The following is a 26,142-nucleotide window of genomic DNA, read 5'->3' on the forward strand; positions in this document are numbered from 1 at the left end:
GTGAGTGAAAACATCAGGTTTGACATAAACAATTAGCCTTGTTTAAAAAAAAAAGGTAACAAATTAACACAGATGTAAATGTACTTAATATTATTTATTAAAGGGACAACGAGGAGTTTTGGAAAAGCAAAGTGTTTTCACACTACATTTATGAGCCTCCGCGTGCGACGTGAAATTCTTTGACCAGCGCAAGACGGACTCATGTTTTCATTCATCAAGAATTAAAGTCAGAGGTTGGAAGACGATCAGATACCGTCGTAGTCCCGACCATAAATGGAAATTCTGCGGCGTTATTCTCATGACTCGCCGGGCAGCGTCGCCCAGCATTTCCACCACCACTAATAATAATAACAACAAAATAACAGACAAAACGATATATTTATCGTAAATGGGCCCATTAACAAGTGTGGGTAGCGTAGATTCATCCACATTAATATGAGACTTTTTTATTGTCGCAGGATTTTTTGTTCTGCCGATGGAGAAACTTCTCGTTGTCCCTTTCACAAATAACAAAGTGTACAAAAGAAATAAATAACACTAGATCGCTGTAACTGTATCTATCGCTGTGTATGATATTAATAAAAAAGAAATGACTGGATGGGAATGCTGGATCGGCCTCATTCATCTGATATCCGATCCAGCTAATTAGTCAATATCGGAGCCGATATCCAGTCCGGGTATCGGATCGGTGCATCTCTAACCCCACCCCACCCTATCCAGCTACTGTAACACACCTCAGGAAGCAGAGCACGGAGATCTGAGTCGACTGCTGGGAGGTGGCAGATGACAGTTGGAACGTGTGTAGTTACTGTTACTGTGCGTTTGTGTACAAGTTCTGGTGCAGAGAGAGAGAAAGAAAGAGAGAGACATGTTATCGTACCAAGACGAGCACAGCAGAGAGAGAGAGTGGGAGAGGAGAAGGAGAAGGAGTGACAGATCATTTGTGAAAGCTCCATTCATTTGTGAAAATGGCCGGGATGCCAGTCACTATCAGCGTGTCTGCGACGGCTGTCTGACTCTGAGCAGCCTGGGAAACGGCAATCTGCAGCTCAGATTGTATAGTTCAAGAATGAGGGAAAGAAAGAGCAACTGAGAGAGCATTACCATAATGATTCTGTCATTGCTCCCTCAATCTATCAGTAACCACACATCTCCTCTACATACACACTGTTCCTCCTCGCCCTCATCTGTGAGTATCAGTTGTTTCTGCAGCAGCACACACACACACACACAAAAAAAATCATCCTAACAACTCATTTCATCTCTTATTGAGTCTTAAACTCCCAGTGGGGCTGAGATAAGTTCAACTGTTTCCATTTCACATCAACTTATTGAAAGAATTTGCCAGTGAGAAGTGTTTTTCTTTTTGTGATATGCAGAGAGCTTACTCGGCTGAATCTCGAGACGCTCACTATGATTCTCGAACATTTTAGGATTAAGTGAAGTTAAAGTGGACACAAGCGGGTCAGACTCACCATGTAAGAACCAGACTTTACTTGTTTGAGGCTGCAGCTAATACATGACTCTGTAAAGGCAACGTTTGACAGTTGTTCTTAATGCAAAAGGCTGGCAGGTGGGTCGAGTCGAGTCGAAGAGGTACAAGAAGAAGAAATTGATCCACAAGCGTTTGATATTATTAGGGAGCTTTTAACTCTCCTCCTTCTTGCTGCCAACTCTCCAGCATCATTAGCTCTGCAGCTGACTGAGCCTTTTTGTGTCTCTAAGCTAATTTCTATGGCTGTCGTGTTAGCAGCTTTAGCAGCAGGGTGTCTGTACTGCAGGACTTTTAAAACACTGATTTGAATGCTCTTAGTTTTATATTGCATTTTTGATATGTTGGGGGAAAAATACATGTTTAAAAAGGTTTATTTAAATGGCACATCTTGTTTTTTGATTATTTTTTTTTGCATTTGCATTTGCAATGTCCATTAATATTTCAAACATTGTTGAAATGCACAGTAAATAATGGAGGTGCACCAAAATGCTGCAGCCCCACGTTGGCAGCCGAAGCACGAGTGCCCATGTACACGCGATCAATAAAAATATTTCATAACAGTGAAAATTCATAGTATCACAAAGTCAGCAGAAACACACTCACAAGAAAAGCAATCCAGAAGAACACACAATGTGCAGTTTTCCATTAAAAAAGCTCAATCTATTACCCCACCACCCCTGTTAGGGACCAAATCACTGTGTGATTTTTGGATTTGCATCAAAACCTCATCAGACACAGTGAAAGCCGAGCTAGTCCACGACCAGGGAGAGGACGAGGGAGCAACAGAGAGAAAGAGGGAGAGAATGAAGAGGAGGATTGTAGAGAGAGGAGAAAAGACCTGGTATGGCAGAGGATAAAGGGATGAGGAGAAAGAGAACTTTACTCTGAAGCCAAATCTCTGGATGCTGAAAAGAAAACATCCAAAAAGAGTGTGTGTGTGTGTGTGTATGCTTGTATGTGTGTGTGTGTATTTTCCTCTCTGGCTTTCCCATGGCTATTTACAGCCCAGTCAAACACTGGGGACTGTCTGGAGTAACACACAAGCTCAAAAACATCTCCTCGAGCATCGAAACTGTACAGAAATAAAAACATTAATATCAGAAAAAAACACCTCTCTCCTTGACCCTAAAGAAAACACACACACCAGTGCTTCAACAGGAGTATCCTTCTTTCAGTGAAATACATGCACAGTAAGAGAAGACTTTCTTCTACTTTAAGGCATTGGTGTGTGTTTCAAATGGCATGAATTGCAAAATCATGATGCCATGTATTGTGGGTATCCCAACCCCCAAAGATAGAAAAAGCCAAATGTGTCCCAATTGCATACAATTATCAAAACTAGTACTGTTTTATAGTTTTTATAGTGTTCACAGTGCAGAGGCAATCAAAATGAAGCTTCGCCAAGTCATGCCACCCCCTCTCCTAAAAATAGTTTAAACTCTTAATGTGGAAACCACTTCCACTGATGATTCATGAAACTGGCAGTTGTGCTCCCAAGGTGCAGTTTGATTGGCATGTGTCAGGGGCCTCTGTCATTCCCTGTTAGTGTACAACTATAATTACAGAGCAAAGGCAAGTTGTCAACAGTGGGACACGCTGTGGTGGTGACGAGTGTGTGTGCCACAATCACATGTGACATGGACAGTTCAAGTGTGTGTAACAGTATATGAGGCGATGAAGAACGACCGGAAACTGAATTTCTGGGGGTGGGGATGAATCGAGCAGGCCGACGGACGAGCGGCTTCTGTACAGTATAGTAGGAGGTTATATCCCATAAACTCCCCCCACCTTACCCCCCCCCAAAAGAAATAACTTTTTTCTCGTACTTTTATAGGTAAAAGTTGTAAACCATAATAAAAGAAGGTTTATTTGGTAACCCTTTAATTTACAGGCTGCTAATTACTTGATAATTACGTGATAATGTCCAGAAATAGCCAACAAATAACAGGTAATTGCATAGTAATGTCAGGAAATAGCCTGGAAATAACGATGAATTTCATAGTAATGTCATGTTTTTCATAAAGGCAAAAGATTACACATGCTTTTCATGCTTTGAATTCTTTAGGAAAGGCCAGAATTTTTCTACACCAAGTCCTTGCAATTGACCAGTGTTGTGGGTAACGCGTTACAAAGTAACCCAACACTGCAATTGACAGGGTTTTTCTACACCATTGTTATTTCTTTGCTATATTTCTCAACATTACTATGACACTGACTGTTTTTTCTAGGCTATTTCTAGACATTATGACACAATTTTGTATTTCTTGGCTATTTCTTTTGACATTATCACGTAATTAGCGGCCTGTAATTATATGATTATCGTTTATTTCCTTGTCTGTCTGCACATGACAAACAAAAACATTGCATGTTACCTGTCTACAACCTAAAATATTGAATCTGTTTCACTGCAAGATGGAAAACTCCACTGCCACATGACTTGGTATTTGTTTATTATACGGAGTGAGATGACAGACAGACGGTTAGATGAAGGTACGAAGAGCAGTGCGATAACATTTTCCAACAGATGAGAGGGGGGCGACAGATCTTTCTCACTCTCTCTCAGCTTCTTTGTGCGCTCAAGAGTCTGAAATCTCACTGACATTCACCCTGATACATTTAACTATCGCTTCCGCATTATTGGCCGCTTCAAATGAAGTGTGTAAACACAGCTGAGTCAAATGTGTGTGTATGTGTGTGTGTGAGTGTGTGTGAGTGTGTGTGCCCAAAAAGATGTGTGCATCGAAACCAGGGATAGACTTTCAGGGAACATTGAGGTTAAGTGAACATTTGAGAAGAGTTTATGAAAGTCTAAAAACAGACGACCCAAGGGACAGATGGAGTGAGAGACATGCAGGATAAGAGAGAGAAAGATAGAAAGAGGACAGTGACTCAGCTGCAAAGATGGACCGATAGAGGGATGAGTAGAGTTGAGCCAAGAAAGACAGGAGGAGGTGGAGAATAAGTATAATGGAGGAGAAAAGATTAACACTAATGAGACAAGCACTAGTGAGGATGATGAGTCACTGTTCAGCCTGTCATAAATCTGAGGTAAAACCCTTCAACACACATTCAAATACAGTATATCCACCCTTAAACTATAATGCCACAACTGCAAAAACATCAAAACACACTTTATTATTATTATTTCAGTTCTGCCACTTTACCTTACTCTGCATACTGTGCAACCACTGAAGAGGATCCGTGATTTATCTATAAATTATAATGTAGCAGCACTATACAGGAGGATAAATGATTCCCCTAAGAAGTTGGTTCCAACAATTACATTGTGTCTGCAGTCGAATAAAGAAGTCTTGTGATAAATTCCTTTAGATAGGGTGAAATAAAATAAATTCAAAACCTTCATCTAGGCCTATAAAGTTCAGTTTTTGTTGAAACAGTTTTGAAATAGTCACTGTCCTTACACAGGTCTTAATTTGTGGTGCTGTATTTTAATTGCATAGAAAGGGGCCTTTGATATTTATGATGCCCGCTCCAATTTTGTTTGTATTGTTCACAGAAATTAAAATGATATATAAAAAAAGCAAGTCAACAGTGTTCATATAAAGAGAATTTTCTTTCTTTTCTTTTCTAAAATGTGTAGCAAAGATAATAAATTAATTTTAGTCAGTTGTAGCTATTATGTTAGCTCTACTTAGCATATAGCTAAACCAAAACTACTTAGCCTACATACATCGACACCGCTTTAATTTCACTGATATAGTTTTAAATGAGCACGTCTTGCTGTGGGAAACACGGAATAACAATTTGATTTCTTGTACATGCTCATTAAAGTGCCAGTATTCAGTTCGGGTACTATCTCCTCTCTGCTCGTCTGACAGGTTTTGCATTCATAAATGTCAAACACTGTGCCGTCCTGCTTGCTCCAGATGTTGTGTGACTGCCGAGATGCTTTCAAATAAAATTAGCGTAACACATCGCTAGCCTCATTCGAAAGCAAATGTCACATCAGTGACAGCACGTCCATGCTAATCAAAAATTATACTTCAATTGTTTTCATAAATAGGCTCAATTAACGACTACATATTCACTATTTCACTGGCTGCTGGAAAATTACTTTTGAGTCCACCGAGATAATTATGTCCAACTAATAAATTAAACTGCTTCAGACTGGTTAAGACACATTTGTGCTACTCATTCATCTACTTTATTAAATATGCAGCTTGAAAAGACTATTTTGAACTCTGAGCTCAAATTTAGCCCTTTCCTGGAACAATTAAAGGAGCAATTTAAAGCACTTTGAACACAGGAAGTCTGTTTTCCAATGTCAAACTTAGATTTTATCATATATATATAAATATAAAAGAGTAGGCTACTACAGAATACACAGATATTAATCTGTAGCCCAAGGTGCACAGTAGCTGATACAGGGAGTATAGCCTACTTGTAAACAGTGCTACTTGTAACAGTGCTGAGACTTGTTTTCCAAGCACTTGGGTTATAGAAACATATTTGACATTTATGATTGATAATATTTGACTTTCTTTGCAGACTAACCACATTTAGTAGCCAATACAACAGGGATTAGCCTACTTAGCATTAGCCTAGTCGATAACTTGTGGAAAGTGCTAGGACACATCAACAGTTTTGTCGGCTACTGACTTACAGTATAAAAACAGACGGCAACATTTCTGATTGATATAATTTGACAGAAATTGATCGAGTCTGACAATCTTCTTCAATAGGCCTACTGCTCTGAAGTGGAAAGGCTGTAAACTGCAATTCATGCTGTCAAGGACACAAAACCCCTTAATGCAGAAGGGCAACATGACAACGCAGATTAGATAATGTGACTGCCTGCCGGTCACAGTGACTCACACACAAACACACACACACACATAGAGAGAGAGGCAGGGGTCATATTGACAAAATGTCAGTCTCTGTTGTCTGACACGTTTCAACAGGCCATTTTCTGTAGTTAATCAGACCACACACACACACACGCACGCATGCACACACAAACACACACACACACTGAACCGAGAAACGACACAACATATTACTACAGAATCTATACCATGGGGCTTTCTATCGTGTCAATAAAACACCCCTGAATTGGAATTTAAATTTGGTACAGGGACGGAGAGACAGAAATAGACAGAGAGGGAAAGAAACAGAATGAAAAAGCTGCAGAAGTGGCCTGGTAGAAAAATCCATAGCCTGCCTGTTATCTGGACGATAATTGGTTTCCCCCACATGCCCTCCACCCCTCTAGCATCCATCCTCCTCTTCCTCCTCCTCCTCATCCCTCCTATCACGCCTACTACCACTATCTCCCTTTCTCCCTGCACACACACACACACATACACATACACACTTACATCCCCAGACAAAGACAGGTAACAAAAAGTGCAGTAGGAACTATATCATTTTCCAAATTTGAACGCTCGGTGTCATCAAATTTATTTTTTTTATTTTTTTATTTAACCTTTATTTAACCAGGCGAAATCAATTAAGAACATGTTCTTGCCCCTCACTGTTATGACACAATGACACGTGCACGAACATGTACATCACAAAGACACCACACGTGCATACACAGCCAGACACACGCATACATGCACGCACACACTCATGATGCATGATTAGCGTGAAGCGCATAATCAGTGAATGGCCTGATTATCGGGTTACACACTACAGTGCAAGACAAAGAGATTCATTTACTCATGCACTTCAAAAAAAAAAAAAAAAGGGGAGAGAGAGAGAGACAGAAAAACAAGGGGGTGTGGGGGTGGAGATGCAGGAGGGGAGAAGCTATAAAAAATCATTTTGGCTGTGTGGGGATGCCAGAGAGACAGACAGACAGGCAGGGAGCAGACAGACACACACACATGCACAGGCTGCCAGATTCAGACAAAGAGGAAGCAAGAATAAAGGAATACAAGCGAAGGAAGCAGACAGATGAGGAGGGGGAAACAAAAGAAAAAGAAGAAGAAGAAGAAGAATGAAAGAAAGAAGGGGTCACACTGCATGAGGAAAGACGGGCAGGCTTCGAGAGACACAGAGATAATCGTACGGACAAAGGGTTGGTGCGTAGGTCGAAGTCTGCAGGGGGTCTGCTGCTGCGTTCACTAGATCCAGACTCGATGATGCTTACTCAGCAGAGCTCCAGTGTCTCCCCCGACCGTTATACTGAGAGTGAGTCACAGACAGAGGAGAGACGAGAGCGTGTGTGACTGACCGTCGGATTAATAAAGAGATAAAATAATTAGAAAAACAAACCAGATTTAGATATTTGTTTATTTTTTGGTTTGTTTTTGTTTGTTTGTTCTGTTTGTATTTTGTTTTCTTGTAGCTATATATACATGGGTTAAACAAAAAAAAGAAGAAAGAAAGAAACTGTACGAGTCACCCCATCATCGATATTGTTTCAGGATGGATATTTTTGTTGTTGTATCCTTTTTGTTAATTTATTGGAAATAAAAACATATATATAAAAAAAAAAGAAAAAAGAAAAACAAACCAGAGTTCACTTTATCCAGAGGTGACAGCAGCTGGACTTTGATGCATCAGCTCCACCTCCTCCACCACATGTTGTTAAGAGTATATACTGTAACTAACCTGTTTTGCTAAGTACAGTACCTGCTGCTTTGGGGGGAATCTAAAGCTTCTTGTGTTTTCTGATGTGAAGCCTTTCTTTCCCATGAGGCTCTGGGGCCTCAGCGTGCTTCAAAGAAAGAGCTTGTTAGTTAGTTCGTCGTCTCGCAGCATCGTAAAGCTCCTCCTCCCACACCTTTTTTTTTTCAACAGGGTTAGACCCAAATTTTTTAAACTTTTCCGACAAAAAGGCACCACACCCACTTCATGCAGCAACGCCGAGTCGGCAAAAGAAGTGAGAGGCAGGATCAGAGGAACTAGTAATTCGTTCTTATTATTCTTATTTTTCATGCAGCTCCTACTTTCCACCTCGTTCATTGCAAACAGATGAAAAGAGTGGGCTGTTATTCACTCAACAAGCAAAACCAGCAAGGACAGAGATTTGTTGGTGAGAGACAGAAGAGGTATAAACAGGTATAAACAATGCTGCCTTAATACATTTCAAGCAAACTATAAACTATATTTTAGATGATACAGAGTAGTTTCAGAGCTTTGGATCTAATCGGCCTGATGAACCAGAAGGAGATAGGGAGGAGAAAACAGAGGGTTTTATTATGAACACTTGATGCGAACAGTAATATGTTCAATTTATTAATTTATTCTGAGTAATTCCTATCATTTATTATCATTGATTTACACAGGAATCCTGGCAACGTAACACAGATGAGATTTTTAATTGTGTTTTTGGAAAATATCCAACAGAAAGTCCTGCTTCCTTTCATCCCTTTTTAAAATGTATCATTCATATTATATTTTAATTCATAATTTTTGAGTTTTTAATTTGTCTAAAAAGTCTTAGTGCAGCTGAATCCTGATTTTCAGGTCTGTGCAATGGATGGAGAACTAAAATCATGGGCTGATATGAGGCAACTGTATAAAGTGTTTTTCAAAAATGTGTTGATGAAGGAAAGAAAAAGGGAAAGGAGGAAGAGGAAACGGAGGGAGGAGGTTGTGTGGAGGTTAGATTTCTAATTTGCGGACCTGTCCCTCAGGGTTGTCAGGTGTGAGAACGAGCATCAACATCACAGCCCAAAGCCACAGACACACAACACCCTCGTACTCACCTTCAGACCTTTCCATCACTCCTCCTACTCCCCCAACACACACATAAACACACTCTTTATTCCTCCTTAAGTGTTTTCCCCTGATCGTCTTTTTTTTTCCCTTCAGCTTCCACCCTATTCTTTTATTTATTCTTTCTTTCTTCCACAGAAGGGAAAACTACCAGTACCTACCACTCCCTCTTTGGAAAACAGTCTGGAACAAAGAGTTCAAAGGACTGTGGGGGAAAAGGGAATAAAGCGAAAATAAATAAATAAAAAACCACGCCCTCTACTTTCTCTCTCTGCAATCTTAATATAAGCCCAAAGTAATGCACCACAGGCAAGTCTAATCACGACAAAAAGGCCTTTTTGGATACCGATTCTCCTTCTCATCAGTCACAGGAATCTCTCTCTTAACCATGGTGCATAAAACAATCTGTAGGATGGCTCAGAGCCGGCTGCTCGCCGCTGAGCCTCGCTGCTTGTTGAAGATAAGTGACTTCTGAATTGGGGAGGAGGGGGGAACGTAAAAACGAGCACTCTGCGAATGATATATTCTCAATTTTTCATTCAGGAGTTTGGGGGCAGATGAATATTTGATATCTTTTCTTTTAAAAAAAAAGAAAGAAAAAAGACTCATTCATCACGTATAGTTCACATTAACTGGGGGGGGGGGGGCGAAGGGTGAGGTCACGGCGAGACAGACTCATGGAGGGCGTCCAGTTATTGAGGCTGATTATCAGGAAGACGGAGCACGCTGGTGATGGAGTTAGAAACGTACGGGCGGAGGAGGATTGCAGCGCTGGATGAGGCTCCATCTGCATTCAGAGTAGCCTGAGTCACTGAACTTTAAAGTTTTTTGTTTTTTATTTCCTCCAATCCAGAAACTAATACAACTTTTTGAATTTGCACATCGGCATCTTCAATAGACTGAAGAGGAGGATGAATGCAATGCAATACCGTGTTACACAAATAACATCTTCCTCGAGTCTGAAACAGGCTGTGTTTACGTTTACAACTCCAAAAACTTTCACAACAATTTCTACATCCAGAAAAAAAAAAAAAAGCGTTTCCTGGCTCCGTCCTCATCTACAATTAATGTCTTTAACAAAACAAAGCACCACAAAAACATTTGGAGTAACACAACAGGCTTTTACTCCAGCTGCCATCATGCTGGTAAACAAGCTCTTTGGAGCCTGTATTAATTAATATCTATGATTCACATTTCTCACATAGTTTTATTTCAGGGGTTGGTTATGTAATTTTAAAGGAGACATATTGTGCCCCTTTTCCCACAAATTAAAATAGTTCCCAGGTGTCTTAAAGACATGTCTGTGACATGCTTCGGTCAAAATACCCCAAGGATCAAACATCACAGCTCTTTTCGTCCTCTCAAAACAGCCCTGTTCAGAACAGCTGGTTTCAGTGCCTGTCCCTTTAAATGCAAATGAACCACTGCTCGCCCCGCCCCTTCCACTGGCACCAGGTAGGGGTGGTATTATGCAAATTAGAAAACTAGTTACATCCCTGGAAGACAACTGAGGGAATAGCTCATTAAACTGTGTAGATTTCAACCTGCACATTACAGATGTTTTTTGTCAATTCTCATGTTTTGGGGGCTGGAAGCCAAGACAAACATCCAAAGAGCCTCCAAAAGGCGATATTTCCATAATATGTCCCCTTTAATGCTTTTATTGTTATTTAGCTCTTATCTAACATTTTGATTAGCACTGAAGCATTTTTATTCTTTTATCTATTTCTTATCATATCTAATCCTGTAAGCTTCACATGGTGTTTGTGCTGTACTACTTTTTTTCTACCTTCAGCTGCAAATCAAATCTACCCAAGGATGCAAATAAAGGAAGTTGAACCTGAACGTGAGCAACTAACGTCAGCATCTCTTCTCTGTCGAACCATCACTTTGTTTCAGACTTTAAAAGAAAGAAAGAAATGAAATTCAGTCCAGATATTCACAGTCTCTAGATGTTGAACTGTACTGAGTTGGAGAGTTTCCCTTTAGTTTCACCACAGTGTTGATATTTGAAGGTTTTTTATGCCTCTGTGCCGATCACGACGGGGTTAAATGACAACAGTATGACATTGTCTTTTTGAGCTTATACCCTGGACATGACATCAGCAGGATATGGCTGCTGTGCAAATATGGTCTCTATAGCAACCGTGAGACCCCCCAGCCGCCCCGACAACCGCTTGTTATATTCAGATAAAATCAATTATGAGCTACTTAAAAAGAGCAGGTTGGTAGATTGTCATCATTATTTAAACATCTGTGTATCTGCCTCCTGTAGATTTTAGGTGAAAGCAGAGTGATTTGGCTACATAATCATTGTTTTATTGTATTGATCTGCACCAATGAGGCTCTGCAGAGGAGAGACAACATGACTGAAGTGTAAATAGCGACGCCTGAGTAGCTGCCGGCTCTCTTAAATCATATATGTATGTATGAGTTGTGCGAGCTCAGTGTGGGCGGACATGCAGAGTATACAACTCTCTGAATACATTATATCCATACATCATGATGCTGCATCGAGAGGCCTGCAGCAGCACACAGTATCATAGACACAGAGTGTATCGCACGAGCACGAGACGGAGGAGATGGTGAAAGAGAGAGACAAGAGGCAATCGGCTCGGCTGGCGATCGGCAAAGCCTGCTGGGAAATGTGTATCCCGTGGGAGGCTGTCAGCTCAAGGTAATTCACTTCCTGGTGGCTCTGCACGCGCTCCCTCGCTGTCAGCGGCGAGGAGGAGGAGGAGGAGGAGAAGGAGGAGGAGGAGGAGGAGACAAGTGGGGAATCAATCATGAAGGGAATTACAGAGGCCATCACACACACACAGAGTAAACTCAGCCCTCAGTGCCGTCAGTCATACAGGTACACTGCAAAATAAATCTAAATCTTACCAAGAATATTTGTCCTATTTCTAGTCAAAAATGTAATTTATAGTCACATTATACTTAAAATAAGACTCATCACATAAAAGGTAGCTTGTTTTTAGACACTTTTTTACTTCTTTCAAGCATATTTTTACTTGAAATAAGTTGAAAAATCTGATAGTGGATCAAGTTTTTCTTTCTTATTACAATCACAAAAAAACCTGCTTTCACTGGCAGATTTTTCTACTTATTTCAAGTGAAAATTTGTTTGAAATTAATGAAAATTATCTAAAAACAAGTTCATTTTTAGGTGATGATTCTTATTTTAAGTGAAAAGAGTTTAGTTTTGACTAGGAATGAGACATTTTGACAAGAAATAAGACAAATATTCTTGTTTTTGCAGTGTAAAGGCCGTTGTTATCCACACACCTGGTGAAAAATTACATAAGACACATGTAAGCTGCCATATGTCAGGAGAGGCCACACATTGGTTCTGAATTTCTGTTTAATATTCATATGGAGTCTCTTTGTGACGAGTTGCGGAGTCACACACTAATCTGAGGTGATTAGTTTGTGTGTATGTGTGCGTATTTGTGTGTGTGTGTGTGTGTCTCACCCAGGGACTGAGGGCGTGCTGCATAATTGGGAAAACTCCCTATTTGCACAGAGTAAAAGATGAAAGAGTTTCTGGATCTTTTTCATCAATGAACGTGTTAAACTGCAGTGCAATATGGTTGAAACTGCTCCCTCCCTGCTCACAGACCATAATGTGTGTGTCTCCCTTTCTCTCTGCTTTTCTCTGTTACTTCCCATGTATATTTTATGTGTGTGGTTCAGCGTGTGTTTGTGCGTGCAATGTCTCTTTAAGCTTTCTACACGCATTCGTCACGGCAGCGTGGCAAGTCAAGAGGAGATACTGAGAGGGGAAGATGATGACCTGACTTGACGTAAGTGCTTGGACACCGAAACATTGTCACTTAACTCAAGTCAAGCCCAAACACAAGAGGAGGAAGTCCTCGTGTCTTATATGTATATGCGACAGATGTGGGATTGTACATCTTCTTGCTTTCAGTAACGGCTCCTGGGACTGAAAAGAAAAGACTGAAGAAAAACATCAATTTCATTCTTTAAAAAAAAAAAACTTAGGAAGGTCAGTTTCTTGTAATATTGATATCTAAAGAAAAAAGCATCTTAAAAGTAAACCAGACAGAAAATGCGCCACAGATCATCTCTATTTTATAGACGCGCATCAGCCCTTTCTGCCTTTCTCATTTTTATTTTCGCCTCTAAATGCCTCCTTTCAAACATCCATTCAGTTCAATCACACACTTTCTGAAGGTGTATTATAAACAACAATATGATGACTTTGTGTTGTTGTGTCAAATCCAAAAGAAAGCTTTCACACCGTTTATTAGTATTGACAAAATACTTTGCACATCTTTTTCCCAGGACAGGGAGGAGAGAGAAGATCTAAAGTTACAAATCGAGCCATGTTTCTACCTTCATGAGACAAACCGTTTCCCCCCTTTATCGGTCGAATTTGCCTGTTGTTTACAGTTCATCAGATGCCACAGGAGGTTTATACCCAAACCTTTGAATATTGAATCTATTGAGTCATGAAAGGATAATAAACCAAGAAGCAGCGCTGCCAAATGTAATTGTTTACAATGGACCTGTGATTTTATTTTACTGTTCCTATCTGATTCGCTTGAGCTGCTCAGACTAATGCTGCTTCTAGTGGTGGGAATTTAAATCATTTAGTAATACATTTGAGATGTTATATCTTTTGTCTTTACTCTTTTATTGCAAATCTTTACTCTTTATTATGTTTTACATTTTATTGCTCTGTAAAGCCAGAGTGCATGAGATGTCTTATCGAATATAGTGCAGCCGATGTGTCTCCACAGTTAAACCATTTAAGATACCTACAGGAAATAAAACGAAGAAATAAACTCTGTGTGAATTTGTTTTGCAGCGAAGCAGCGGTGTAGTCAATGAATTTATGGCCGAAATAACAGGAAGAAAGAATTTGCGTAACTGGGAGTGACTGACTACAGGCACTAAAACACAGTCCTGTCAGTTTCTTTCCAAAAAACTATCATGGATTGGACTTCAAAAGCGTCCAAACCGCCAAAACACACACACACACACACACACTCACATACACTCACACTTGCATGCATAACTTCCCTCCACTGGCTTCCAGCGTAGCTCTTGCCCCAACCACATAATGACATTAGCATTTCTAGCCCTCTTCTCTCCACATCTTATCTACTTCAAAAGCAGCGCTTCATTAACTACAGCCATCTATCAGAGAGCAGGGAGCCCGCTGGAATGTGCATGTGTGTGTGTGTGTGTATGTGTCGACAACACTCGCAGTGTTATGTGGGGTCACAGACTTTCAGATTAGTGTGACAGACTGGACGTCACACCTCTCCTCCATCCTGTGGCCGGCTGCACGTTGCCTCCGTGCCTCCTCCACTCAGTATCAACATGTTTTGCCTTCCTCAACACCAGACGTGACAGCAGCAGAACAGGAAGTTAAAATGTGAAATCTACTTATGGTGGCACGAGACAATTGAATTAACACGTTGTTCTAAGCAGCATGCCATGCACTCTCCTGGTAATGGGTTTAGTTAGTGCATGAGTTACGTCTTTCATTATGGTTTTTATGAACGAGCCACCGAGACATGTGTGATCAACAATCACAACTATAACTTTCTGAGTTGCTCTAAAACTGTTACATGAATCAATTTCAAGTGTCTCTATATTTACACATTTACAATCAGCAGCAATCTTTTTTATTTAAAGCGCCATATTGGTGAGAAAGCGAGATTTCTATGTCTTTTCTTATTATAAAGCAGGTCTAGGTTTTTGTGAACGTATCAAACCCTCAGTCCACAGAGAAACTCACACAGACTGTGTTCAGAAACTGAGCCTTAAAAACAGGCAGTCGGGACTTCCTGAACTTTGTGATGTCACAACTATATAGTCACTGACCTCAGCCATAACTCCAACATGGCCCACCTGGACCATCCACCATCCAAATCTTGCAGAATTTGGTATCTCTGAGTGTTTTTCTGTAATCTGCTGCTATATTTTTAAAAGTCAGCCAATCAGAAGTGAAGTTCAGAGCCTCCTCTCTTCTGATTGGCTGACACTGACTAGTTGTTGCTAGAGCGCCAGAGAAAAACCAAGAGTAAAAGTACCACTAAGAGGTTTTTTGGTTCTTAAACCCACAGATATATCTTCTTATGGATCAACACTTCAAAATAAAAGCCAGCAAAACTGTCATATACACATAAAAGTGTTCAAGCTCATGCCAGGTTGATCAATAACATGTGCAGTGCTATAACAGTGTGGCCCATGTGATTTTAAACTTTTATGGATTATCCTGAGTGTTGTGATGACTTTGCATGAGAGACAAAAGACTGTAGGGTCAAGTTTGGTTATACAGGGAAAGATGATGAGGCCTCTTAAATCCTCTTTGTCCACCCGCTTAAATCTTGATTAAATGCACCGTCTATAAATAACTGCATGTGGCAAACAACACATCTCCCAGGCAGCCAGAAGCACAGCACCAAAACAACCTAAATCAAGAACACCCTGTCACCAAAGCACAAACACTCACGCCAGATTAATAACATACCAAAACTTCACAGGCAGTGATACCGGCACTCAGAGTTGGCTCCGGCTCTTATAATCTCTGCCGGTACCAGTCCAAAGTCTGAGCTGCCAAACACAAACCTGGCAACCGAAGCTGGTGCCAGTTAGTTTGCTCTGAACGTTTTTATTTTAGCCTTAACTCCACATTACAAAGAACTTTCTAGAACTTTTTTTCCTTTTTTTTTGTGCATTTAACAGTCACAACCTGCAGGTCTTCGCTTTGCCACTTTTTCTTGTTACCAATGCATCACTTCCTCTCCTTTGCTGGGACATCGTCAGCGTTATATTCCTCCTCCCTCCTCCTCAAGCAGAATATACGACCTGAGCATCGCTAATAAATCTCAGGTTGAGGTTCTCAGAAGAGAAGAAGCTGCGGATTCCCCGAATTCCCCATTTGCCACTGTCGACTAACACCGGTGTCGCGCCGAGAGGCATGATGGGTAAAAGATGCTCCCACACGGCGATAACAGACACGTAGTGCGCCATGAGATGTGAGACAGAGAGACTGACGAAGAGAGATAGAGAGAGGGAGGGAGGAGAAAACGATAAAAGGGGCGACAGTAGGGAGCCTGGATCGTTCGTCTCTTAAAGTGGAGGAGGAGGAGGAAGAGGAGGAAGAGAGGAGGAGGAGTGAGTGATGGAGAAGGAGACAGAGAGGGAGGAATTGACGGAGAATCCAGGGCACCAGATGGACGGAGACTGAGAGGAAAAGAAAAAGAGATTTGAGACTCAGACAAAAAAAAACAAAGATTTAGATTGAGGGAGGAACAAAGAGAGACAGAGGCTTAGAGAGGGAGAGAGAGGGAGCAGTGTGTGTGTGTGTGTGTGTGTGTGTGTGTGTGTGTGTGTTGGCGAGTATGGAGGTCTCAGTATCTTGGCAAGAAGGTGAAGCAGAGCTTGGCCCGGACCCTAATGGAGATGTAAGAAGTCTCTGAGTTTGATTTGACACACACACCGAAACACACACACACACTTTCACACTTCTCATCCCGTCCTGATCAGCCTGGCTCCAGACAAACTCAATGCTCTGACGCCGCCGTTAAACCCAAACTAAAGCAGGGAGAAGTTTCACTGAATGAATCATGAGCTGCACATCACACACACACACATACACCTCCACAAAAACACCTTTCAACAAAATCTGATCTCAAGTAGAAAAAATACAACAGAAGATGTAAAAATATACTTTCTAGAATAAACACAGTTGTGACATTAAAATTTGTGCAAAAGAAAACAACAATGTTCTCCTCCTCTAAAAAAAAAAGATATTGAATAGAAATAAAAGCAGACCGAGGAGCTGGGTAATTCATTGATATAGGAAGGTAGACACACACACACACACATCCAAGTTACCAGGTGCTGAGTCCAAAGAATGTGAGAAAGAAGAGAGAAAAATAATTGCAACACACTGTAACTTAGTGTTTTTCAACCTTGGGGTCGGGACCCCACATGGGGTCGCCTGGAATGTCTAATTGAAATAAGAAATTACTGATAAAAATATTTTTTCAAACTAATTATTATTCTTTTGAAAATTATGAAGGAAAAACACCACACATAATCTTAGACAACTGTGTTCTTTTACTTTGACTTTCTCGAATCTAAATTGAGTTCAGATAAAATGCAACATATAAAAATACCTGAGCTGGCGCATCTTGATTGACGGCCGCGATCACGTGACTGCACATGATCACGGGGTCGCCAGGTCTCGCCATTTGTGATGTTAAAATGGGGTCACAAGCTAAAAAGGTTGGGAACCACTGCTGTTACTGATCCCAATAAAAAAAAAGACTTTATTCTATCATAATATAAAAGCGGACAACGTTTCAGTCACCCATAGGTGTGGTTAACACCTCAATAATTTATTTATTTAAACCAACACTAAGGAACTTTTCAACCTTCATAAAATATTTTCATAACTTTTGTGATGATACATCGACTTACAACAAGTTGAATGACACCTCTGTCGTGGTCTGAGGGGGTCTGTATCTCTTTCTCTGGCACTAAGCAGCTTTGAGGAGCATGGTAGGAACCCTGCTCTCACTTTACTTTCACTTTCACTTTTGGGAGTCACAACAAGGAGGGAACAGGCAAAACAGCACTTTAGCAATGGATTATGTTTGTGTTTTCACTTTGAAATGATCCACTGGAAACAGAAACTTAGTTTTGATGTCTTCTGTTAATTTTAATGCAGGATATTTACAGGGCTTCACGCTAGTGTTCATGGGAAATGGAGTCTTCCTTCAGGCAAAACACTACCGCTTTGGTCCACAGGCACCGCCAAACTCAACCAAAACTGAAAGTTCTTTAGTACTGCTTTAATATCATTGAGGTGTTGACCACACCCATGGGTTTCATCAAAACGCTGTCCGCTTTATATTATGATAGTATTAGATAGTATTTCTTTTATTGGGAGCAGTTACAGTGTCGCAAGTCTTTTTTTTCTCTCTCTTCTTAATTCATTGATATAACATAAATAACATCTAAAGTTTTATAGTTTAACCTCTCACCTCGGTGTAATGACCTCAAGACATCACTTTTGGGTGTTGTTATGGTTACAACAGAGCACACACCCATGACGACATGAGGACACAACAGGTGTTAAAGATGGAAGAGAGTTGTGTGTTGAGTGTTTTATTATAAATGTGGGTTAAAAAGAGTGAATCCAGGTTTAAAATTAAGCCCAAACTCTGTCGCAGCACAGTGAGCGCTGCAGGTCACAGTAAATCCCACACGCACAGAAATAGGTGACACACTGATACCGTTGTGTGTGTGTGCATGTGTGTGCATGTGTGTGTGTTCCTCTTAATCCAGACCATAGTGTGACTGACAATCTCCACCGTTGACTTTTGACCCACTTTAGCCGTCCTGTCCTACATGTGGCACCAGCGGCCTCTCGTTCCTCCCAAACTGCCGCCCATCATCACACACACACACACACACACAACCAGGAATGGTAGAAGTGGTTATGCAAGGACAGTGGATTATGTCACACACACACATGCTCGCCAGCTTCAGTTTGCCGTCGTGAAACAACTAGGTGCTGCAACTATCGATTATTTTCATTATCGATTAATCTGTTGATTATTTAAACGATTAATTGATTAGTTGTTTGGTCAATAAAATGCTAAAAAATGTTGAAATATGTCAGTCAGTGTTTCCCAAACCACAACATGACGTCGTCAAATGTCTTGTTTTGTCCACAAACCAAAAGAGAGACTCAGTTTATTGTCATAAAGGAACAAATAAACCAGAAATATTCACATTTAAGAAGCTGAAATCTGAGAATTTTGACTTTTTTTCTTTGAAAAACTACCCAAACCGATTATTCGATTATCAAAATAGTTGACAATTAATTCAATAATCGATTATTGTGCAATTAATCGGTTAATTGTTGCAGCTCTAGAAACAACACGAGAAAAATAAACAGTTCTGCGGGTTCCTCTCTCATCAGAGCTCATCCTCATTGGACGCCACGGAAACCAGTCACACACACACACAGATACACAGATAGGCACACAGACACAGCCCCCATGCTGAGAGCTACAAAGATCCAGCGCCACTTGAGTCCTCCAACACAAGCAGGGGAAGACTTCAGAAAATAGAAGGAGAGAGAGAGAGAAGGAGAGATAGACCGCCTGTGAGGATGCCAATTAAAACACCGAGTCCAAACAGGAGTGTGTGTTGCAGCTCGAGTGTGCGCCTCCTCTGGGAGTCACTTCCTTCCACTGATGGTTGTGTGTTTGTTGAGGAGGAGGGAGGTAAACACACCTAGCTGCACACACACACACACACACACACACACACACACACAGAAACAAAGACAAGAGAGACTTTCTCCTGCACATTATTGAACAAGAAGAAAAAGACGAAGACCGGTTGCAACACAACAACCATACATCTTTGTTTCCTCTGTGAGACGAGACGACAACAACCTGTCGTCATCACAAACTCATCTTCACTGTTAATATCAGTTGGAGTGTAAAGCTGCTTAAAAAAAACGTTGTTATCCTCTCCAACACAGAAACCAGCTGCATGAATACGACCGACTCTTCATCTTTCTGGTCATTTTAATCTAATGCCTTCAAAATAAAGCGCCTCTGCATCTTCACAGAATAAACGTACACATCAGCCTGACTTTATAGGTGCAGTTTTATTTTAATATGCAAAAAAAGAAAAAGAAAACCTGATTTAAACAACAGAGATGAGTCTTGAACGATGAAATATTAAAAACATGAGTCGTCTCTAGTGCAGATGAGGTGGGCAAATGAACAAAGAGAGGATGTGGTGAATGCTGACTCATCGTGTTGGGTGTCAGCAGCGCACTGATCTGATTAAGCAGATCGGTTACCAGCCAGATGTGTCCGATCCCTATTAAATAGAGTTGCTTCCTGATTGGGGTTTTAGAACATTTTATTTCTTTTTAAAAAAAGTTACAGAGAGTCACAGCACAGCAGCGAGTGTTAAAATAACCACAGTGAGGTTTTAAATGTGAGAAAAGGAGAAAGCGCTGGTGCTGGATTACAAGTTCTCTGTATCAGCAGATAACATGAGGATAGTGGAGCTGGCAGAAATCCTCCAAAATAAAAGACTTTCATTTGTTTTGTTTTGTTTTAGATTTATACTAAAAGAAGAAATCATATGTGTATATAATGTTGTTTATTGATGTGTGTGCTTGACTCTACATTAGACCGGAATAAACTCACTCAACTCAACTTATATAGGAATGGAGGCTAAAGGTGAAGCAGTAGGAATAAACTGCAGCTAATTAGTCAAATTGAAGCTTGCATTTGGGTTGCAATGCATTCTGGTCCATTAAAGCTGCTGTTTGTGAAGCCACTCGCATCTTATCGGATGATGTTTGGATGACGAACACTAATGGGCAGATTGATGCAAACATTTCACATTTACGGTGACGTCATATGGATGTTACAGGAAAAATGTCTGTTTGTTTACAACGAGATTAAAGCTACGAGATAAAATCCCTGCGATGATGATGATGTGGCATCGTCAGACTAACAGCTGGACGTCGAGGGTGTGTGATCGCCTTCCCGATACCGACAAACATCCAGTCACCAACCATGTACAGTACTAACATACACACACACAGAGACACGCAGGTCGTCGTCTACAGGAAACAAGATGACCCATTAAACAGCAATGAGATCATCCAGTATTGATTTTCCACTGTGCACGTGTGTTCATGTGCAAAATGCTCCATAACCACAGGGGCTGCCGCTGCTGCTACAGCCAGGAGGATCGTCCTCTCTACATGCTGCACTTACGCATATGTGTATGTGTGTGTGTGTGTGTCCACGGCTCCACGCTCGTGTCCCACTTGGCGGTTTAGTGTGATTCTTTCAGAGAAAAGAGGAACCTCATGACTTAGGAATGCTATGAATGGCTCAGAGGCCTTAAGATGGGAAACTATGCATTGATTCCCGGAGATCATTCCCATAACATTAGGCTGCACACACACACACAAACACACACTCTGTCCTTTTAGCAGATGAGTGAGTCAACACTAGAGAGGTCAAACAGCTCTGTATTAGGAGGTGTGTCACACAAGTGGTCATTCACACTCACACACTCACACACACACACAGATGGACAGATTTGCGTGTTCAGCCCACCCAGTGTTTTACAGACATCTCCTCAGGCCAGTGCTGCTTTGACCCAAGTGTGTGTGTCTGTGTGTGTCTGTGTGTGTAACACAGTAGACATAACTCACCGACAACAACTCGGTGCCAAAAACCAACAGGGATATTTCCACCCATAATGCATCTGCTTTAACCTCAGCTTCACTCTCTGTGTGTCTGTCTGGTTGTTGTGTTTTTGTTTCTCAGCCGCTGTCGTTTGTCTGTTGAACTTCAGACTATCGACCCCGACGCTGCACTTATACCTCCCACATTAATCCAATGTTCTGTAAATAATCACTGTCCTCCTATAAATTAAATTTAAATCCTTAATCCTAAAGCAAAACACGACATGCGACTGTGTTTACATTTGCAGGACGTGGGAGATGAGATACCGTACGTACAGTACTATAACAAGCCGGGTGTGTTATTTTTGGTTAAGTCCTTTTTTTTTTTTTAATCGACACAAATTTGCAGCGTGAAGGACAAACAAACACCCACATCTGGTCTGTACCACACACACACACACACTCGTTTTAATCAGGTGCTAAGTTATGTTAAGTCATGTGTTCACACTGGAAAGTGACAAAACGAGGGGCTCACAACAACAGTCGTCCCTATACTTCCTGGTAGCTACTGTTAAAGTAACTGAGCCACAGACACGAGTCCCGACACCTCCTCCTGTGAGATGTGGCTGAAAGCTCGAGAAAGTTTCACAGCTATTTAAAGCAGCTGCGTCATTATAGTTTCACATGGCAAATAAAAAAAAAATTGACCCAGTGATGTAGCTAGAGCAGTTGTTTCCAGAAAAGGGGGGGCCGGGGCCCTTAATGGGTCCGAAGCAAATTATAAAATATATTTAATATTATATACAATGTCATGCCACAAAATAACGTTCGCCTTGTGCCACTGAGCTGTTCTGTTACTGAATTAGCTTGTTTGCTAGAGCTACAAAAAGGGACACAAGGGAAAGACTGAACTGTTGCAAAAGTGATTATTATTGTATCAATTAAAATTAAAAAACATAAAAAGAAGTTGTTTTTATTCTTATACTTGTTGTAGCTTTGTTAAGGAGGTTTACAAAAGGGATCCCCGGCCCGAGGTTAATGCTATTCGGAGGCCTGAGAATGGAAAAGTTTGGGAGATCCTGCACAAGAAGAAAATTCAGAGCATCATCAAAATGATAATAATTCATCCTGAGGCAAGAATGAACTTCGGTGCCAAATCTCAAAGCAATTCATCCAATAGTTGCTGAAGCATTTCACTTAAAAACATCTCATGACCTCTGTGAACCACGACCGTCTGCAGCAGCGGCGGCTGAGATAATTTCACATAGCAAAATGTGAGCACATACAGGTCTATGGTTTGAAATTGGGAAACATCCATTATGCAGATGAGCCAACTTCTGCTTCAGTTAACAGCTTCGCTATGTGGGAACCAACAAGAGACACAGAGAGGAAATCATCAACAACGTGTAGAAAACAGAGGGAACAACAACAAGCCAGCGGCTCGTGGGACAAGAAGTATCTGCCCTGCACTGCCTTAACCGAGGAAGAAGTAGAACAATTTGCATCAGCAGCTCCTGTAGCCAGACAAGACAAGACAAGACAACACGCTGGATTTGTCACCGTCGCTGCTGCAGGTGAAGTGGAGACGCTGCAGTCGCTCCCGTCCCGTCGCCTAGAAATAAGCTCCTGATCAGAAACTGGAAATTTCCTCTCAGAGTTCAAATCAAAGCATCTTTGTTTAACCCTCCTATTGTCCTCCTGGGTCAAGGAAGAAAGGAAGGGAGGAAGGACGAAGGGAAAGAAGGAAGGAAGGACAAAGGGAAAGATGGGAGGAAAGAAGGAAGGGAAAAAGCAAGGAAAGATAGAAGGAGGGAGGGGACAGATTGGGTCAATTGGATCAAAAGAGGAAGGAAGAAGTAAGGACGAAGGGAAGGAAAGAAGGAAGAAGGAAGGGAGGGGAAAAGGATTGTGGAAAGAAGGAAGGGAAAAGGAAAGAAAGATGGAGGGAGGGAACAGATTGGTTGAAGGAAGAAGAAGGAAGAAAGAGAGGGGAAAGGGAGGGAAAGAAAGATGGAGGGATAGGGAACAGATCAGGTCAACTGGATCAAAAGAGGAAGGAAGAAGTAAAGACTAAGGGAAGGAAGGATTGTAGAAAGAAGGAAGGATGGAGGAAGGGAACAGATTGGTTGAATTTGACCCAGAAGGACAACTTAAACAAGTTCAGCTCTCTCTTGCCCCTTTTAACGGCCCCTGCAGGAGACCCCACCCCAGGCTAAGAGCTGTGCTTGTGCGAGTGGTTGGCATCGTTCACGTTGCCAGGGTGCGACCTCGGTCCGGTCATGAGACGTTTTTGCTCGAGGGCCCGAGGCGGCTTCTCCTCCTCCTCCTCCTCCTCCTCCTCATCTCTCGCCTTTGATCTCCTAATGACCCGGCTCGGCCTCGGTCAGAGAGAGAGGGAGAGAGGGAGGGAGAGGCTGCAGGGCCGGGAGGAGCCGGGACAATAACACCTTCAGCAGAGGCTCTGAGGCTCTCGGGGAAAATAAAAAGGAGTCAACTCCACCATGAACATGTAACTACTTCTGATGTTTGCTGCTCTTCAAAGAAAGAAAAGGAGGATATCTGGTTTCATGGACGAGGGTTCAAGGTGATGAGGTCACTGCATGAGCGCTCTGCCACCTGTTGACCTGACCACAAGAGAAACCAACTAACTAACTACACCGGAAATAAACCAGAAACAATGATACAAGTTCACGTTTCCAGCCTGAGCCGGAGCAGCATCACCTGTTTGTTTACCTTTATGACTAAAAAAAAAGCTCATTCATGCATGCAGAGCTGCTCAACTCCAAACTTGGGCATCCCGGCCTTCAGAGCATCATGAGAGCAGAGTGAGCTTTACAAACACCACAGTTATGTCCCTATAGGGTCAAACTGATGCTGTGGTTACAATAAAGGACAGAGAGGAGCCACAAGTTCACATTATAGAGCTAAAGAAAAGAAAAACATGGATTTTTTGGGATAAAATAGAATAATGCATAAGTGAAAAAGACAGATTTGGACTTGTTTCAGGAGCTTCCATCATCTCAGCATCACAATGTTTTCATGCTCACGTCCAAAAAACATCAACATTGTGACGTCTGCTGCGACGCCTCAAACCGAACCTGGCATCTCGACAGGACAGGACGGGACAGAACGGGACGGGACAGGGGAGGAGGACTGACCTTTCCACCGTCCCATTAGGACACAGAGTCTGTCTGAGATATTTTGGCCTGTAGCCTGCAGCGTTTCTGTCTGTCGACCTGAACACACACACACACACACACACACACACACACACACACACACACACACACACACACACACAAACACACTCTCTCGTGTTGACTGACTTTGCATAACACACTTCCTTTCCCTTCTCTTCCTCTCCTGTGTCATGCAGCATGTTGCAACCGAAGCATTGAGCTCTTCACACACACACACACACACACACATTGAAGAAGCCTATCACATATGTGCAGACACTCAACACACACTCTGCTGTATAGAATCTATAGGCTCCTGCAGGTTGAGGAGAGTGAAGCAGTGATTGGAGCTGAGGCTCATTTCTGGTGCATTGATCTATGATGAAGCTAAATTATGCCTCATTTTGCAGCATGGGAACCCCTCTCCCTCTCCCTCCCATCAGGGATCCCCCTCCAGCACCAGGCAGCCCCCCTCCCCTCCCCTCCCCTGGACACTGTAGCGGTCATAGCAGGGAAGCATATACAGCCTATAATAGTCAAAGCAGGTTTCTTATGTATTTCTTACCTCAGCAGGTTGGGCAGAGGGATGGAGCCCGAGCCTGACCCCAGTATCCCCTTCTTCCCACTCAACAGTTTCTCCACCAGGGCGACATTCCCAGTCCGGGCGGCTTCCAGCAGCTCCTGCTCCTTCCCCATCCCGGACACCACAAGTTTGCAACGACGGGGTGATGATGATGTGAATCCAGCAGATCTCCCATAAATCCTCCCTGCTGCTCTCCTCTTCCTCCCCTCCGACCCCTTCCCCTCACTGTCTGGCGTGGGGAGGCATCAGGAAGGATCCCTGCTCTCTCTGCATGCTGCTGCCGCTGCTGCTGCTGCTGAGCTGAGCTGCTGCTGCACGGTGATATAGGTGTTATTGATGCTGCAAAGCAGGGCTGACGTGCACGGCTCCCCTGGTGCTTTGTAACCTCAGTCCATTCACACGCAACGGCTCCGTAATCTCCTCTAGGCTACTACTCGCCCCGCTGACGCGCGCTGCTCCCCGGTGTAACCTCAGTGCAAACAGGCGCAACGGGGGGGTTGAACCGGAGCGACGGACTCCCTGCTGCTGGACGCCAAGTGTGAAGTGAAGATTAAGAAACAAACAAACAAATAAAACCCGGCTTAAAAAAAAAGAAAAGAAAGAAAAACATAGCCTAAACAAAAACACAAACTCCTTCTTTGTCCGAGTGAAGTCTCAGGTCCGGAGCTCCGGCTGGATAAAACTAGCGGGAGGTGGAAGCCTGTCTACCCCGACCAGAAGCTCTCCAGTTCGGCTGCACTCTCCGCCTCTCTCCGCCGAACCTACCGCACTGCCCGGTGCCTTATCTGTGTCGCCTGAGACTCAAGTGTCCAGTTAGCACAGATTACACAGAGGACTTCCGGTCACAGCTTTTAAAATAAAAGCACCTCTTTCCGGATATGTTACAAATTGATGCTGAAGACAAAGACATGATAGATAGATAGATAGATAGATAGATAGATAGATAGATAGATAGATAGATAGATAGATA

At 42.1% G+C, this 26,142-nt stretch overlaps 1 protein-coding gene across 2 annotated transcripts in view; it reads right to left on the reverse strand.

The window, feature by feature from the left end:
* anks1b (ankyrin repeat and sterile alpha motif domain containing 1B) overlaps positions 1-25,920 on the reverse strand; it is a 232,954-nt gene extending 207,034 nt beyond the window's left edge. For both annotated transcript variants that reach the window (XM_083999607.1, XM_083999606.1), the window contains exon 1: positions 25,155-25,920. In XM_083999607.1, coding sequence (XP_083855733.1) covers positions 25,155-25,285 — 131 coding nt within the window. In that variant the 5' untranslated portion in view covers positions 25,286-25,920. The remainder of the gene's footprint in view (positions 1-25,154) is intronic.
* Positions 25,921-26,142: the final 222 nt, after the last annotated feature.

This window comes from Trachurus trachurus (genome assembly GCF_905171665.1).
Source record: "Trachurus trachurus genome assembly, chromosome: 23".
NCBI classification, from domain to species: domain Eukaryota; kingdom Metazoa; phylum Chordata; class Actinopteri; order Carangiformes; family Carangidae; genus Trachurus; species Trachurus trachurus.